General features: G+C 45.3%; 1 protein-coding gene across 1 annotated transcript in view; it reads left to right on the forward strand.

Moving 5' to 3' along the window:
* The first annotated feature begins 4,425 nt into the window (after nucleotides 1–4,425).
* The window catches only part of LOC119844311 (glutamine synthetase), a 31,032-nt gene continuing 16,103 nt past the window's right edge, over nucleotides 4,426–19,354 (forward strand). Inside the window, exon 1 of the mRNA XM_038374974.2 lies at nucleotides 4,426–4,448. Coding sequence (XP_038230902.1) covers nucleotides 4,441–4,448 — 8 coding nt within the window. The 5' untranslated portion in view covers nucleotides 4,426–4,440. The remainder of the gene's footprint in view (nucleotides 4,449–19,354) is intronic.

Here is a 19,354-nt window from a genome sequence, read left to right on the forward strand (position 1 = left end):
ACAGGGAGGTTGGGCTTGGGAAGGGTTCTGTACACAGGAAGTATTCAGCCTATTCTCACCTTTTGCTGATGAGTCCAGGAGCAGAAACAATTGAGATGAGGCCCTGGAATTCATGCAGCCTGATAAAAGAAACTAAATCTTGTCACCACTGAAAAAAATAACCCAATGTGCAAATTGCCTTTCTGCAGGAGATTTCTGCCTAGCACCAAGCACAAATGTGTCACTGGATGGGCAAGTACGTGCATTGACTTTCAAAGGCATAAATGGCAGACCCCCACAGTCCTGTCAGTACTAAGCTTTAACCACTAGACCATACTTCCTCTCATATTATAGTGCAAAGCACAGGAAAAGATATTCAAGGCAAGAATAGATTTCCCTTCTCCTGGAAGTTGAGAATTTAGAGCCATGACACAGGTAGAAGCTGTGATTCTTCTCCCCCCTACAACAGTGAAAATCAGGAGTGCCTCCACTGAAGTCAATACAATTCTGTTGGAGTAAACCCCCTTTGGGAGGAGAATTGAACCGAGAGTGGTTTTGGATGTGGGAAACCCACCTAGTTTTCCCCTACAAAGAAACCACTGGGAAACTCGATATAGGATACTAGTTAGAACTAGTTTAGCGACTGTTTCCTCACCATATCCCATACAATTTAGGAAACAAACTACCTGAGTGGTGGGAGAACAAACATGGCCAGTTAATGATTGTCAAAGAGCAAGATCCCATCTGTACTTATTTCTTTGTTTAAAACAAAAAGAAAAGACCTGATAAGTCAAATGGGAGAGATTGCTTGGGAACCTGAGACATGCAAAAACTCTTCACTAGCTTACATAAATTAAAAGAATAAGCTGTGATCTCTGAACAGACTGGGACTGCTTCTGCCTTAAAAATAATAATAATAATAATTTGCCTCCAGATTTCCTCCAGCCTAGGAATGTGACCTAACCACAGGGCCATAGAGTCCGTTTGTCAGTTTCCTCTTGTGTTGAGTGTGACTCTAGTAAAGTTACTCCTGATTCACACCGGAGTGAGTGGAGAATTGTGTCCCATAGACTTTTAAAAAAACCCTGACCCATGTTGCTTCTAAGTCCATAAAATCAAAAAAATGTAAAAAACTAAACTTTCTATTCAAGCTGTCTGTTTAATTTTGCATTTCTTATTGAATAATGGGGGAAGATATGGGCGGGATCTCAAAGGAACATAATAGAGAGAGCTCAAATCCCACTGAAATTCATGGGAATTAGGAGTATAACTTGATTAGCTCCTTTTGAAAATCCCAGGCTCTAGTCAGTTTCACTTTGATGTGTATATTTAGTTCCTGTTCTTATGTTGACAATGGATGAAGATAATTAAATCTTGAATAGGCCATGGTTAAGGGAAATCATGCTCATGTTCTCCAAAGAGATGAGCAATTTAAATTAGATCAAAGAGGTATGGAATTGAGGGCGAGTTATCAAGAAAATCTTCTGAGTAGTGAGACCAACAAGGCTACAAAGTAGGCTCCCAAGGGAAGTGGTGGAAGGTTTATTGCCTGGGACATTTAAACTATCTGGGAAGAATTCTACATGTACAACCGGAGACAATCGTGCACTGCAAGGAGATGGACTAGATGAATAGATAGGTCTTTTCTTAGGGTCACTAGAGATTCTCTGACATTTTGAGTGAGTTACCTGATTAGGTTAAGCTTGGGTGGCTGAAGACCCAGCTGCTAGGGAAGGTTGGCCCCCAGTCCCATCCCTTGTGCCCGAGGCTCCACACCTCCCCTTTCCCTTCCGCCCCCCTTCCTTCACAGGAGCCCAGAGCACCCCTGCCCCAGCGCCAGGCAGCCAGGCGGCACAGTGGGCACCGCGGCACCAGTGCCAGCCACCCTAAGTCCCCACGGGAGGCCGGCCAGAGCCAGCCCCCAGTCAGTCTGGGCCAGGGTAGAGCGCAGGGAACTGCAGGAGGGAGTCTGGGGGCAGAGCATGGACAGGGCCACGCCAGGCTGTTTAGGGAGGCACAGCCTCCCCCAGCCTATGATACCCGCAGCCCATAGGGTTAAGGAAGATTGGCCCAGTGTTTAGGGAATTAGCTGGGAATTTGGGAGACTTTGGCTCAGTTCCCTGCACTGCCATGGGCTATCTGTGTGACCTTTAGCAAGTCACTTACGATATGTCTACACTATATCCGGAGTCAGCCTCCCAGCCCGGACTTGTGCTAGCATGCTAAAAATAGCTGTGTGGATGTTCCCAGCCTGGGCTCTTATGCCCACCCTGCACCCTACACTTGAGAGCATGGGCTCCAGCCCGAATCAGAATGTCTCCACGGCTCTTCTTAGAGCACTAGCACACACAGGTGCCGAATTACTCAGATTCTGGGGGGGGTTGACCCCCGCTCCACCCCAGGCCCCGCCCCCACTGCACCCCTTCCTCCAAGCCCCCCTGGCCACATCTCTTCCTGCCCCCACTCCGCCCCGTCCCCCGCCTCTTCCTACCCCCGCTCGCCTCCCTCCCCCTCAGCGCCTCTTGCACACCCCTGAACTGCTGATCCAGGGGGGGCAGGAGGTGCTGGGAGGGAGGAGCTGATCTGCGGGGCTGCCGGTGGGTGCTGAGCACCCGCTATTTTTTTTCTGTGCCCCAGAGCACCCACGGAGTCGACGCCTATGCTGGCACGAGCCCTGCCAGTGCAAGTCTGTGGCCCCAGGCTGGGAGGCTTGTTGCCAGATGCAGTGGAGACCTACCCTTAGAGTCGGAGTTTTAAAGGCCCCTAACGATGCAGACTGGCACCTGGTGGGATTTTCAAAAGTTCCGAGGTGGACATACCTCAGGGCTAGAGCACAAAGGGATTCAGATCCTAACTGCCGTTTTAGGCACCTAAGTCCAAAGTTTAATTCTTCAAAATTTCTGATCGGCTGCCACCTAACTCTCCAGTCATCTAATGTCCCTTGGTGCCTGTGTTTCCACCAATAAAGTCCTTAAGGCACGTAAAAATCTACTGGACGCACACACAGCTAGCTAACCCCTGTTGCAGCTCACACCAAAGTTCTGGCAGGATCTCATGCTCGGCCGTCACCCCTCCGGGACCTGATACAGTGCAGGTTCTCACAGGCTGCAGAACAGACCATGCCCAGAGCAAAATGGAGAATAAAGGTAGCGATCCCCTGAGAACTGTTAGCCTAGTGGTTAGCACACTCACCCAAGAGAGCTGCCCCCCTGCCTGATAGGGAGCAGGCCCCACCTCTCCAGTGCATACCCTAACCTCAGAGCTATGGGGTGGTCTGGCAGGGAACTCTGTTAATCTCTCCTATTGAAGCCATTCCACTTTGTAAAAATAAAGAGTTCCTAGGCCAGAAAAACAGCAGGAATGACTCTATGCCCTGTGGTTAGGTCACATTCCTAGGCTAGAGGAAACCTGAGTTCAAGTTCCTCTTCTAATAACTACTTGATTATACAAAGTGGAACAGCTTCAGGAGAGACTGAGGCCTTGCAACACTGAGCCTAAGTCTCCTTTTTAGAGCTAGCCCTAGGTGCCTAACTCCCACAATGGGAGCCAGGCACTTGCGAAAATCCCACCAGGTGCCTATCTGCACCAAAATGCCTTTTAAAATCGCATCCTCATTCTCTCAAGCCCAAATCCTCAAAGGTATTCAGGGTCCTAACTGCCTCTGAAATCAGTGGGAGTTAGCAGCTAAATACTTCTGAGGATTGGGGTGTCTGTGCCTCCATTTCCCATCAGTCAAAGGGGGTAATAGCATGTTTATACCACATGATGGTGTCTGGAGGATAAATATGTTACAGACTGTGAAGCATTCTCAGATACTGTGCTAGTGGTGGATAGGTTCTCATGTGCTAGACTCAGAGCAATGGAGAAATGTTTAGTTGCACATGGTACTCAGGAAGGAATAGTTATTGTTTAATCATTGGCTAGGCAGAGTGGGAGGCTTTGCCTTCCTGTGAAGCACCAGCTGATGGCCTCTACCATGGGTGCGGTAGCTATTTTCCTAGAGCTTCCTTAATATAGTTGCAAATAGACAAGAAACCAAGCAAAGTAAATAAATGCTCAGGGCTTTATGCTAACACTAGAACTGAATTCCTGAGCCTTGACTCACACCAACTTGTGTGTATAACTTACTGGAAGGCTGGTCAATTTGCAATCGTCAAGCAGCAGAAGCACTTGGTGCTGGATTTCAAAGGGCAGTGGAGGGTATAAAGCTGCACACAGTGTTTGGCAATAAGAGGGTTAATAGCCACCTGGGCTGTACAGGAAGGTAATTACTCCCTTCCAACCTGAGGTCTCAGCTACCTGAAAGGGGGAGTTCCTCAGGTGAGGCTGATTGGGAGAGCCCAGCAAAGAGGGAAGTTGCTAAGAGTTAGGGGAAGGGCGGGGAAGGGAGGAGCTTCCTCTCCTTTCTCTTCTCCGTGGAAGCTTTGCCCTGGTTTCTTCTGACCTACACAGCTGAGTGTTATGGCCAGGTGAGAAAAGTAATTAATTTGTGTGATTAATTTTAGTCATATGATTAACTTACCTTGTGTTAGACTCTGACAGTGAAGATATGAAAGAAGTTTAAAACCCAATGTAAAATTCTGACCTCCGGCCCCCATTTACTTATGTGTGACTCCTAATAATCCGTGGATGTTGATTGTACATAAGCAATGGAAGAAACAAGTCCTAGCACTTCTTTAATCTGCTAGTGGGGTGCTGGTAGAGGGTCACTTCTGAATGAAGATGGTGGGCTGGTCCCTTTTTCTGTCCACCTTCTGGGAAAGTACTATGCTTTCATAGCTATTTGTCTGTTATGTTCCAGGAAGGAAACAAACTGTTCTCTCTGCACATGGAATAACACGTAGGCTGTCACCTCTGGCAGAAGTGATGTGTTTTAAAGAGCTGTCTTACCCTTTCCTAAATTAGGGGTGCCCAAATTTACAAATACCTCAATAGCACCAGAGAGTTATACCTAGCTTACATATTCCTATTAATAATATAATATTGAGTATAACCCCAAGAGGGGCATGGTGTTTTACCTAAAATGAAAAAATAGACCGGGCTCCTGTCCTGCAGAACTTACAGCATGTTCCTGATCCTGCAAACACTTAAGCCTGTGCTTTATTACCATGAGTGGTCACCTTGATTTAAAGTGAAGCAAATGCATCAGTGTTTGCGAGATGGCCTTCTGCAATGAAGTTTGGATCAGCACTTCCCCAAAATTCAGGGAAGATTAGGGCTTGGGGTTGCCCCACGTCGGGTAATTGTCACGTACGTTTAGGATTTTAATTCAGAAGAGCATTTCAGGAGGCTGTAAAGGCATCTAATAACCAGAGTCCCGTGTCCTTTAAGATGAAGGACTTAACTCTGCCAATAAACTGAGATTTATTCCATTACGACTAGCTAAACAATCAAAGACACATAACCCAGCATTACTGTTTAGTGTTCAAAGAAAAAACATTCATAAGGCTGCATTCCAAAACAGCTTACCATAAATTACTACTCAGAGGTTTCATCAGTAGCAATAAAACCTATACCACTCTAGCTCCTACACGCTCCAATGGCCCCCTCCAGGACTCCAATGGGAGCTGTAGGGGCAGCATGAAGAGCCGCCTGGCCATGCCTCCGTGTAGGAGCCGAAGAAGGGACATGCCACTGCTTCTGGGAGCCACTTGAGATAAGCGCTGCCTGGAGCCTGCACCCCTGAGCCTCTCCCCCCACCCCAACCCCTGCTCCAGCCCTGATCCCCCCCTCCCGCCCCCCGAACCCCTCGGTTCCATCCCAGAGCACCCTCCTACACCCCAAACTCTTCATCCCCAGCCCCACCCCAGAACCTGCACCCCCAGCTGGAGCCCTCACCTGCCTCCCGCACCCCACTCTCCCACCCCACCCCAGAGCCCCTTTCCGCACCCTGAACTCCTAGTTTCTGGCCCCACCCCAGAGTTCTCACCCCAACCCCAAGTTTGTGAGCATTCATGGTCCGCCATACAATTTCTATTCCCAGATGTGGCCTTTGGGCAAAAGAATTTGCCCACCCCTGACCTATACTGTCTGGGCATAGTATAAGTCATCCGAGTAAATATTTTTCAATTTAATATATAATTAAACAATTATATCAACAAAGGTCTTAATCTTTGCTTAACTTCAGCAATGGCCGTCAAGGAACTCTAATAACTAGAGTTGAGCAGGGACCCAATTTGCTATTCCGTGGGAAACTCTGTGATTATTTTTTTTTTCCTGAAATGGAACAAAACCAAAAAAAATTGGAATGTCTCCAGGAAACAAAGTTCTTGGGGGGGGGAACAAAACAGTTTGGGTCAATGGAAACCTTTCCTTTTGATAGAAACCAAAAATTGAAATGTTCCGTTCTGAAAACATTTTCAGATGCCCCATTCTGTTTTTCCTAAATGAATCTGTCCCAAAATCGATCTGCTTCTGCCAAACTTTTTGCTTTTGACAAATCATCATTTTCTGATGGAGACACACAAGTTCCCACTGGCTTTACCAAGGATCTGTTTGCTGCCAGGCTGCTCTCATAAACAGGAATCAAATTACTACAGCTTCACTGCTTATATCTTAGGCCCTGACCCTAAAAGCTCAAGGAGGGCGCAGAAGTCTGCCTGCCCAAACCACCTTGCAGGGTTGGGGTCTTAGGTCTCCACTAAATAAAACTTCACTGTTGCCAACTCCCATGGTTTTATCATGAGTCTCATGGTACTTGATGTTCTTAAAGCTCTACCTTATGGAATCACAGAGTTCAAGGCCAGAAGGGACCAGCAGAACATCTAGTTTGACCTGCTGTGTATCATAGGCCACCAACCCCACCCAACAACTGAAATTAGACTCAGGTGTTACAGTCCTCAGGCATCTAGACTATGAGATGTCACAGGCAGAGAATAGGAGAGACCAAGCCCCTGCAATGGAAGGGAAATGATGAAGTGCGATATAGCCAGATAACCCTGGAAAGTGACCCACACCCACATGCCGCAGAGGAAGGCGAAACTCTCCCAAGGTCACTGTCAATCTGGCCTGGGGGGAAAATTCCTTCCTGACTCCACATATGGAGATCAATTACACCCTGAGGATGTGAGCAAGAGCCAGCCAGCCAAGCACCTGAGAGAGAGATAATGCTCAGTGCCATCTCCAAGCCCCGGCCCTCCCCATCTCCAACTGTGGCCATCCCTGATAATTCAGAGGATGGCGATTTAACAAAAAATACAATGGGATGAAGAAAAATCCCTTCCTGACTGCAGCAGTTGGCTGGCTAAAACAGTGAAGCATGAGCTTTTAGGAAGAAGTTTCTAGGAGTCATGTGCTTATGTGCAGACAGTAAGTTTCTAGCTCTCACAGTGGTGGAGAAAAGCTTGAAAAGCTGACCCTAATGCATCCAAAGGCTTCAAAACCAGAAAGCAAAAGAGAACCCAACATTTCTTAAAGAAAAAAAAAAAAGAAAACTCAAGGTTTTGGGGCCTGACTCATGATTTTTTGAATGCTTGGTTTGCAATTTGCTTTTAGATATTTGTGTTTAGGGAAGTGAATGTGACTGAAAAACCCTCATTCTAGCCTGATTATATAAATCTTCATTACCAGAGGTCACTATTTATAATCATTCAAAGTCAAGGATGGCTCCTGTGATCCTGTTAATCTGTTCACCAGTTCCTTAACTCAGTGGTTCTCAACCTTTCCAGACTGCTGTGCCCCTTTCAGGGGTCTGATTTGTCTTGCAGACCCCCAAGTTTCACCTCACTTAAAAATGACTTGCTTACAAAATCAGTCATAAAAATATAAAAGTGTCACAGCCACACTATTACTGAAAAATTGCTGACTTTCTCATTTTTACCATATAATTAGAAAATCAATGAACTGGACTTATATTTCAGTGTATAGTACATAGAACAGTATAAACAAGTCATTGTCTGTATGAAATTTTAGTTTGTACTGGCTTCACTAGTGCTTTTTATGTAGCCTGTTGTAAAGCTAGGCAAATATCTTGATGAGTTGATGTACCCCCTGGAAGACTTCTGTGTACCCCTGGGGTACGCATACCCCTGGTTGAGAGCTAGTGTATAACTGAGTTTGCAGATTTAGCTGCCGAAGACTTCAGAGAAAGCTTTTTCACTTGAGTGTCTATTTAGTCTTCTCATTGCTCTTGATTCACATTAGCAGTAGTTTTGTTTGTGTTCATTTCAGTCTCTCTTTCTGACTTTTGAGTCTTGCGCTCTGAAAAATAAAAAAAATACCGGCACTGTCCTTGATGCTGATATTATAAAACGCTCTCTCTGCTCAGACTATTTTCATAAAGGGTGCCTAATATTAACAAGCGTTAAGTGAAGAATAAGTCAACATCAAGGAAGGACAGTTTTCTTCTGTTCTCCAGCTTCTGTCATTACCGAGCACTGACACAAATGAACACTCTCCTTACTGCGTAAGTTACATGAAACAACAACAGAAAGTGTTGTGAACAGGGAGAAAACAAGGACCTTGAACTTCACATTCTGAAATATGATCAGTAGCGTTTGTCTCTTATCTCCCTTCTAGAAGGGGAAGCTTGGCAAACAACTTGGTATTAATGATTTTAAACCCTTTTGTGGTTCCTGCACCAGCTCAAGCTCAGTAGAGGGGTGGGTCTTTCTAATTCAGGAAAACATTTTCCCAAAATCTGAGGGTGGGTGGGGTCAGATCTCAGATCTTGATTTGTAGCCATCTCTAACAGAAAAGTGCTTTTCATATCACAAATTAAAGCACATCCAGCCATGCTGCCTGGTTACTATCTGTTTTTTTCCTAGAGAGATGAATAGAAATTGTTTCCTTCAAGAGTCACGCTACATCAGTTTTGTCCAGACTCTGGAGCTATAAGGAGGAGGCAGCACCGGGGTTCCCTGGCCTACACAGTACAGCTTACTTTCCAAACAACTCCAATATTCAGAAAGTAATATGGCAACTACTTTATTACGATGTCCCCAAATGCCCTGGGCCTGACCTTCATTGGTGCTGAGCATTTGCAGCTCCCACTGACTTCAAATAGCATTGTGGGTTCTCAGCGCTGCTGAAAATGAGGCCCTCTGCTCTGTCTGGCTTGTATGTGCAGGAGGTGATCCCTGATCAACATGGGGAAGGTGAGTGGAATAGACTCAGGTTTGGGGAAGTATGGATCCAAATTTTGGAGCTGTCCCCATCTCTGTGATGGGTGAATCCCCAGATATGAACATCCCAAACTTTGGAACTTGGGCAAATCTCTAATATGTATAAACATCTTACTGAAATATTACAACTTCCTCAAAGGCCCAGATGTGTACCATAGTTATACTTGTGGAAATGCCCCCAAGTTACTACCATACCAAAAAGATGTTCGCTAGCCTTTGGCCAAATGGAGACTATAACCAATTATTTCACTGAGTGTATTTGTCCACAAACAAGTGGAGTCCACATGTGGTGCCAGAAGTTGCTGTATGTTTCCTGCAGGTAGCACTTTTAATGGGAATTTTCAATTTGCAAGCAGCAGATAAACCAAAAAGTTTGTGCTAAGTTTTGTAGCCACTCCCTGCATATCTAATGGGCTCTGTATTTTTATTAATGAGTGGTGTGTATGCAGCTGTGAAAGCTAATTACCTTATTTTCTGTATACCACACCTTTAAATATCTAAAGCCTTTGCCAGTGAGCAGACTCAGCAGCCATTTTGGTCTCCAACTTCCCGCAGCCTGTAATTGAGGAGGTGCACACACTCTGCTCTCTCAGCAAGACTTTAGTTCATTTTTACTATTTTCCTTAAATCTTACATAAGGTCAGCCCTAGTCTGTAACACCCCTGCAATGTTCTGTGCAGAGAAATTGTAAAATTCTGTTTGGTTCAGGTTTTTAGACAGACCTTGCTATCATGGTGTCTGATTGCCTGTCTTTCACTATCTGCCATCTATTTTGTCACTTCCACTGGTTCTGTTTAAGAGCAACCTACCCCGAGGTTTCCTCTGTGACCTGGGTCTCATGCTTTCTGATCTCACAGGCATGTTGTGGAGTAAATGCAATAGATTGTGATGTAAGGGGAGCCATGTAAGTACTTTAAGGTATATCTACACTAGAATAAAAACCCCAGGGCTGGCCCACATGAGCTGACTGAGGCTCGCAGGGCCCGAATACAAGGCTAAAACTGTCTGTGTAGATAGCTGGGCTCTGAGACTCTCCTCCCCACACAGGATCTCGGTGCTTGGGCTCTAGCCCATGCTTGAACATCTACACAGCAATTTTACAGCCCCACAAGACTGAGTCAGCTGACCCGGGCCCGCCTCGGGTGTTTAATTGCTGTAAAGACGGACCCCGAGAGTCAGGGAGCTGGAGTTCCATCGTGCTCTGCATGATGTGTAGACATGACTTTCAGGGCACTTCGAGATCCTTGTGTGAAAGGCTGAAAGCATTACCATTAGCACACTGCTATCTCTGGAAAAGTGCGTGACCACACTAGAAGAATGAAAAGAGGAGGAGGTGGTTGGGATATAGCACTCCAACTTGCTGGATCAGGGGTATGAAAAATCACCCCCAAGTGCAGCAAATGGGAGCGCTTTAAAGCGCTAGTGTGGACAGGCACTGAGCACTGGGAGCACGCTTCCCCTTGTGGAGGTGCACTACCAGGACTGCTGGGAGATGACCACACTCACATGTCAAAGCGCTGCCGTAGGAGCGCTGCCGCAGCAGCGCTTTGAAGTTTCTAGTGTAAATGTAGCCTAAGTATTATCTAGACCATCCCTGACAGGTGTTTGTTTAACCTGCTCTTAAAAATCTCCAATGATGGAGATTCCACAACTTCCCTAGGCAATTTATTCCAGTGCTTAACCACCCTGACTGTTAGGAAGTTTTACCTAATGTCCAACCGAAACCTCCCTTGCTGCAATTTAAGCCCATTGCTTCTTGTTCTATCTTCAGAGGTTAAGGAAAACGATTTTTCTCCTTCCTCCTTGTAACAACCTTTCATGTACTTGAAAACTATTCTCATGTCCCCTCTCAATCATCTCTTCTCCAGACTAAACAAACCCAGTTTTTTTCAATCTTCCCTCATAGATCATGTTTTTTAGACCTTTTAGGCATTTTTGTTCCTCTTCTCTGGACTTTCTCCAATGTGTCCACATCCTTCCTGAAATGCAGCGCCCAGAACTGAACCCAATACTCCAGCTGAGGCGTAGTCGACGTGGAGTACAGCGGAAGAATTACTTCTTGTCTCTTGCTTACAGCACTCCTGCTAATGCATCCCAGAATGATGGTTGCCTCTTGCATTTTTTTTTTTTTTGGCACTAGTGTTATACTGTTGACTCATATTTAGCTTGTGATCCACTCTGACCCCCAGACCCCTTCCGCAGTACTCCATCGTATGGAGTCATTTCCCATTTTGTATGTCTGCAACTGATTGTTCCTTCCTAAGTGGAGTCCTTTGCATTTGTCCTTATTGAATTTCATCCTATTGACTTCAGACCATTTCTCCAGTTTGTCCAGATCATTTTGAATTTTAATCCTATCCTCCAAAGCACTTGCAACCCCTCCCAGCTTGGTATCATCCACAAACTTTATAATGTACTTTTTGTCATTATCTAAATCATTGATGAAGGTATTGAACAGAACTGGACCCAGAACTGATCCCTGCGGGATCCCACTCAATACACCCTTCCAGCTTGACTGTGAACCACTGATAACTACTCTCTGGGAATGAAGAAAAGGAGGACTTGTGGCACCTTAGAGACTAACAAATTTATTTGAGCATAAGCTTTCGTGAGCTACAGCTCAATTCATCGGATTCCAACCAATTATGCGTCCACCTTATAGTAGCCATTGTATTTCCTTAGTTTGTTTATGACCCCCATGCTTTATCTAGTCTACCGTTGAACACCTCTTATCAGCATCCCAACAACTCTCACCCTGGACAAAGTGTTCTAGCTATTCTGTTGACCACCCTGTTTAGAGAAATGTGCAGTACTGCACTTTCAGGCCACTGCTCCCTGTGAGTCCAGCCTCTTCTGTTTTAAATACTGCATCGCCTTCCCATTTCTTCCAGTATGGAAAGCTCTGTCTCCCTCTAAGCTGCGCATACAGTAAAGTTCCCATAACCTCTCTTCCTGGGCCAGCACGCCTTCTAATCCTTTTACGGTGTTTATGCCTGTCTTCCCCACCCTGACCCTGCTCTTTGCCTTCCCTCTAATCTACCTGTCTTTATTTTGGTTTGGAGACAAACCTGCACATGTCGTTCCATCTGTGACCAGACCAAGGCTCTGTATAGAGGAGATGCTCCCTCCTTAGTCCTCTCCCTTGATTATCCTAGATATGCAATCCCCAGTATAGCACTGGTCTGAAGTACTTTCCATAGTATCTGAGCACCTCGCAATTTTTAATGCATGTTTTCCTCACAACCCCCCCGGGAGGTAGGGCAGTGCTATTATCCCCCTTGTACAGAGAGGGGAACTCAAGCACTGAAGGTGGGGTCCACAAAGGTATTTAGGCTCTTAAAGCACAAACTTGAGGTGCCTTAAGTCCCAATGTTGGCTCCACTGCAATCCTCACAACTCCTGCTGACACCCCTCTCAACACCTAAACTCACTTTTGCACCTATAAAGAAAAAGGAGGACTTGTGGCACCTTGGAGACTAACAAATTTATTTGAGCATAAGCTTTCGTGAGCTACAGCTCACTTCATCAGATGAATTCAGTGGAAAATACAGTGGGGAGATTTATATACACACACAGAGAACATGAAACAATGGGTGTTACCATACACACTGTAACCAGTCCACACAAGAGATCCACTTCCTGGACACTACGGTGCTAATAAGCGATGGTCACATAAACACCACCCTATATCGGAAACCTACTGACCGCTATTCCTACCTACATGCCTCTAGCTTTCATCCAGATCACACCACACGATCCATTGTCTACAGCCAAGCTCTACGATATAACCGCATTTGCTCCAACCCCTCAGTCAGAGACAAACACCTACAAGATCTCTATCATGCATTCTTACAACTACAATACCCACCTGCTGAAGTGAAGAAACAGATTGACAGAGCCAGAAGAGTACCCAGAAGTCACCTACTACAGGACAGGCCCAACAAAGACAATAACAGAACGCCACTAGCCATCACCTTCAGCCCCCAACTAAAACCTCTCCAACGCATCATCAAGGATCTATAACCTATCCTGAAGGACGACCCATCACTCTCACAGATCTTGGGAGACAGGCCAGTCCTGGCTTACAGACAGCCCTCCCAACCTGAAGCAAATACTCACCAGCAACCACACAACAGAACCACTAACCCAGGAACCTATCCTTGCAACAAAGCCCGTTGCCAACTCTGTTCACATATCTATTCAGGGGACACCATCATAGGGCCTAATCACATCAGCCACACTATCAGAGGCTCGTTCACCTGCGCATCTACCCACTCTCCTGCTGGTAATAGCTCATCTTAAGTGATCACTCTTGTTACAGTGTGTATGGTAACACCCATTGTTTCATGTTCTCTATGGATATAAATCTCCCCACTGTATTTTCCACTGAATGCATCTGATGAAGTGAGCTGTAGCTCACGAACGCTTATGCTCAAATAAATTTGTTAGTCTCTAAGGTGCCACAAGTCCTCCTGTTTTTGCGAATACAGACTAACACGGCTGCTACTCTGAAACCTTTTGCACCTATGTTTTCTGTCAGGGCGGGAGAAAAGATTTGAACCTGGGTCCCTCCCCTGGAGAGTGTTCAACCCATTGAGCTAGGGGATATTCTGCCATGGGGTTCCCTCCCTCTCTCCTGTTGAAGCTGTTCCACTGAGGATAAATACTTAAGTCATTGCGAGAGAGAGAGAGAGAGAGAGAGAGAGAGAGAATGACTCGAGCCCAGTGGTTAGGGCACTTAGCTGGAAGGTGAGAGACCCTGGGTCCAGTCCCCCTGCTCCAACCACTCTTCCATTATTTAGGCCCTGACCCCACTCCCCAGCAGGAGCTCGAGGGCTGGATTAAAAGGTCTGATGGGCCAGAGGCGAGCCATAGTTTGCCCACCTGGGCAAATCGCTAGCACACAAGCCTGAGACATACTATGGACAAGACCTGCTCTTCCTCAGGCTGTCTTGTGTGGAGTGAGGCAAGAACCGAACTCATTCTCCCCAGGAGCTCCTTAGGCATCTGAGCCACTTGACTCCTGGCAGCGGGTGCCAGTTAGGTGCCTCCCTGCAGCTGGCCTTAGACGCCTATCTCCATGACAGGGGCAGGCTCAGCACACACCCTTTTGTGGGCATCACCCATTGGCCGGCGTAAACCGCTCCCCACCTGGTGTGATGGCTTTTGTGGATTGCATTCTAAGGGGCCTGTTTCCCCCCATGAGTTGTATAGGGAGCCTGGGCCCCTAGCTTGGCTTTGTGGATTGCAGTGCTGTTCCTGTAGTTTTCCAGACACCGTGATACTCAGCACTGCAACACCTATGGCACTTTGAGGATTTGGGCCAGAGATTACAGCCCAGATCCTCAAAGATATTTAGGCACTTTAGTGCAGCTTGGTGCCTATATACCTTTAAGGATCTGAGCCGAGATCAGATGGAAAGCCTGTGGTGGATCAGGGAATCGAACTCAAGTCCACTGGACCATTCTTTCTCTCCATACAGCCTCTTTGCTCAGTAGATTGCTAGTAATTTTATAATTAAATCTGAGATTTAATTTTTGGTATATAATTTCCCTCCTGTTCCTTGTTGTTTCACAAACTCCCTTTCACTTCCAGCACACTCAAATGCACACCCTTAACTCTGACCTCATCAAAATGAACCTGTTACCAACCGATGGCCTGTTGTAGGTCAAAGTGAAAGTTGTGTGTTTTCTGCCTGACTTGTGAGGAATAGAGTATATGTGAAGGGAAGCAGGATGGATGCTGTGTGATAAGTTGATTGTGGAGGTGGATGAGTTCATTCCTTTAGGCAATATAACATTTGGTAGATCATGGGAATTGAGGATGGTTTGGATGTTAATGTTGCTACAGTTGGTGATTTCCAAATGTTGGTGCTGAAAGGAAATACACTTGCTCTGCTTGAGCTCCGTGTTTTAATGAATATTTTTTAGTCCTGGAGTATTTGCTTTAAGAAATGCATTGATAATATCTCCGGTGTATCTCCTTTTAAAGGTAGAAAATAGTCAGAAAGATAAAGTCTCAAAGTCAGAGAGATAATGACTGAAACAATGAAAAGTAATTTAGCTCACTGCCAAACTTACTGAATGGAGTTACAGCAGCAGAGTTCTCCAGCACTCCCCTATTAAGGACCACAGTGTAGCAAAGACACTGGTCTGGTGAACCCCAGTGCTCCCATTCACTATCTGATACCTTCTCTGTGGCAACTCCAGCAACTGCTGACCTGGGAAAGGAGAAATATAAGACCATTCAGTGGAGCTTTTGTTCCTTGTGATTGGAAGTTAGCAGCTGGAACCAAGGAGGAGGAGCCATTCCTATGTGACCAACAACCTGTCCACAGAACACCATGGACTCATGAAGCCCAGTCTGGGAACCACTGGACTACAGCAAGGGAGAAATGAATTGTAGGAGGTGAGACACAGAAGTAAGAGGCTGCAAAGCTTTCTCTAAAGACAGGTGCTGTCAGAACTTCACTGCTATCACCAAGAGGAACAGAGGGAGAGGGAAGGTCTAACTTCCCTGTTGATATACATCACCACCACCATTCCCTGCTGTATTCTCGCTAATAATAGCAAAACCACATGATGAAACCTCTGAAAAGACCTGCACTACTTCTTGGAATGCCTTGTTCAGAGCTTGTTTCTAGCCACAGAACAGCATTGACAATGGGGTTCTAGTTTGTCTTTGCTATTAGTTGGTAGCAATAACACAGAATTTTGTTTCTCTACTTCCAGCTTCCTTTATCTTGAAAGAGTCTGCATGTAAAATTGGGCTTCTTACAGAATGACACTGTCTTCTGAAAAGTTCCTTGAAGATTTAATCTAAGTGACTTTTTGCTGATATAAGGTCATCTACGTTCTGTTCTTGGCTCCACCACAAACTCTTGTGTCTGACCTTGGGCAAGTCACTTAATCTTTTGGTTCGCTTTCCTCCTGGTGCATAATATTTACTGTATCTGCCTGCCAAGGGAGTGTTGAAGCTAAATACATTGTTCATAAAGAATGTTGAGATCCTTAGATGGAAAGCGTTTGTAGGACAAAATATCATATTACAATCGACAGGATCTAGGCCTGATCCTGAGTTCACTGACACCAGTGTAAATCAGGAGTAACTCTACACAAGGCAGTAGAGTTAGACCAGTGTGAGATGAGACTTAGTCCCACAGTGTGCACAGAAATAGTCCAGTATCTAGATTTTTAACCACTTTAGGACAGGAACCCTGTTCTTGTTTTTGTTTTGTTTTTTTCTGTCTAGTATAGCAACTAGCAGACTTTTGGTTCTTTCATGATAGACTATAGATTATCACTTTTAGTTTGTAAGCATTTTGGAACAAGGACTGCCTTTTGTGGGAGAATTGGGGGGGATGGGGGGGACAGTGCCTACCACAAGGGGGCTCTGATTTCTGATTGGGTACTAGGTGCTACTGCAGTGCAAACAGATCATGGACACAGCGTGTTTTGTATTCTTAGAGGTGGACTATTTCTTGGTGTAGCTGGGAATTTAACTGCCCTCCCCCAGACTAGCAGCTGTGTCCCAGGGTGCTGCAGCACTGCCAGTCCCATAAATCGCCACATAATCACAAGAGTTGGCAACACGGATTATTGTTCGGTTTGTCTGGTCTGATTCTTCTTTCATGCTGCCTTTTGCCTATCGGCATATTTTCACCTACCCAGAAGTTATTACAAACATAATTTCCTTCAGTTCAGTGGCAAGAGACACTGGCAGAGGGAGGAAACCTTCGACTCTCACTTTCTCGGAGCCATAATTAGACTTCAGACTCCAGGGATATTAGCTTGTTGAGCATGGGTCCTATTTCCATTTCTTGGTTCTATCACATATCCAGATGTTCATAGTGAAACAGTGGGCACTGTTTGGGGTTCTCTGTTCATTGTCCTCCCCTGCTGCCCTTCTTTTGAATCTTTGACATCCCCCACTCCCATTCCTGGTTGTTCAGGTGCTGTCCCATGGAATCAGTTGTTTTCAGGGCTCTGTGGCCTCTCCCTCATCTTGTTGCTGTGGTGGGCTCTGCCCACCACCCCAGGCTTCAAATAGGCTTTTCCTAATGTTTGAGATCTAAATAGCAGTGATTAGAATACAGAGGACGATTCTGAATGTATTATGTGAAATTCGAGGGGTTCAGAATGCAGGTGGATTAATTCGAGGGGTTCAGAATGCAGGTGGATTATTTTTGTTCTAAAAGTGAGTTAAAAGGTTTTAAACAATAACTAAACATATCTCAGCAGTGTCTTTTTCTTTTAAAGTGTGTCTTGCAAAAGAGGGTACAAAAAACCCAATGCAACAATTATAGAATTAAATACTAGAGCATCCCAAATTGCTTTAGTAAAAGGTGGGGTTTAAACTGTAATTTGTAAGAGTTGGGGATAACACATTGATAGGCTGGCTTTATTCTCAGGGATTCTTTTTTGTAAAGCAACATTGTTATAACATCGCAACCACACTATTTATTGCTACTACTAAACAACTTCATTTAGCACCCACTGTGCACAAGATGGCCTCTAGACCCCCAAAGATACTGCCCCAAATAGCTTACAGTCTAAGTCCTCAATCTTGCAAGAAGTTCTTTGTGGATAGACTCCTGCACCTGCAAAGAGCTTGTCAGGGTTCCTTCCCCACTCTGAACTCTAGGGTACAGATGTGGGGACCCACATGAAAAACCCCCTAAGCTTATTCTTACCAGCTTAGGTTAAAAACTTCCCCAAGGTACAAACTTTGCCTTGTCCTTGAACAGTATGCTGCCACCACCAAGCGTTTTTAAACAAAGAACAGGGAAAGAGACCACTTGGAGACGTCTTCCCCCAAAATATCCCCCCAAGCCCTAACACTCCCTTTCCTGGGGAGGCTTGAGAATAATATCCTAACCAATTTGTTACAAAATCATCAAAGACCCAAACCCCTGGATCTTGGAACAACTGAAAAATCAGTCAGGTTCTTAAAAGAAGGATTTTGTTTTAAAAAAAAAATAGAAAAGATAAAAATCATCTCTGTAAAATCAGGATGGAAAATATTTTACAGGGTATTCAGAATCAAAACACAGAGGATCCCCTTCTGGGCAAAACCTTAAAGTTACAGAAAACAGGAATAAACCTCCCTCTTAATACAGGAAAAATTCACATAAAACAAAAGATAACTAATCCGCCTTGCCTGGTTTACCTCTACTGGTTGCAATATTGGAGACTTGGATTAGGATGGGTTGGAGAAGATGGATTTCTGTCTGGCCTCTCTCAGTCCCAAGAGAGAACAACCCCGTAAACAAAGAGCACAACAAAAGCCTTCCCCCCACCCCGCCCTTTTGAAAGTATCTTGTCCCCTTATTGGCCCTTTGGGTCAGGTGCCAGCCAGGTTAGCTGAGCTTCTTAACCCTTTACAGATAACAGGATGTTGCCTCTGGCCAGGAGGGATTTTATAGCACCTTATACAGAAAGGTGGTTACCCTTCCCTTTATATTACCAACAGAGCTCCTTACAGGATTTTGGCCACAATGAAGCGATGACAAAGCAGAAGGGAATGAGTAGGTGGAATAAGATACAGAGGTTATAGATAACACGTTGGGTGGAATTTGGTGCATTCCAAAGACCAAAAAAAATCCTCTTAAGAAAGATTGAGCCATAAACCATCTAGGCCAAAGGTGACTGAGCGGTATTCATAGAAGGGGAAGAAGCTCATTGGTGGCAGGCAGAGAAACTTCCCCCAACCCTCCACCCCTACGTCTAGTATTAACACTGCTGACTATGTGGAATGGCAGCAAACTGGGGGATTCTCTAACTTCTCATCTTTAAAACTTCTTGTCCATTTTCATTGTTTCAGATAACCCAGAGTCTAAGAAGTGTTTGAGGCTGCATGCCCCCATTTCTCCTCTCCTTTGATAGTCCTAAGAACGTAAGTTCTTCCCCACTGAGATCTGTGTTGGAGGGTAGCCAGCCACAGGGTCTGTTTCATTCACTCTGGTATTCCGGCTTCTGCTTTGCTCCATCTCCAACATAACAAGCACCATAGGAATCAGACAAGGAAGTTTCCCAATCAGGGAGTGCCATAAACAAGCTAAGGCGACTGATGCAAATAGGACTGACTTATCCAAAGTTCATACCAACAGGACATTTAATCTGGAACAGAGAGAGAGGATGGGAGTCCCTGGGACATTCTCTACCACAGGAATGTTGAAATCTCTCTAACAGTATTTATTGGCTGGTTTGTTTGGTTTTTTTTTTTTAATCAAATCACAGGTTTGATAGAAAACC

This window comes from Dermochelys coriacea, chromosome 16 (genome assembly GCF_009764565.3).
Source record: "Dermochelys coriacea isolate rDerCor1 chromosome 16, rDerCor1.pri.v4, whole genome shotgun sequence".
NCBI classification, from domain to species: domain Eukaryota; kingdom Metazoa; phylum Chordata; order Testudines; family Dermochelyidae; genus Dermochelys; species Dermochelys coriacea.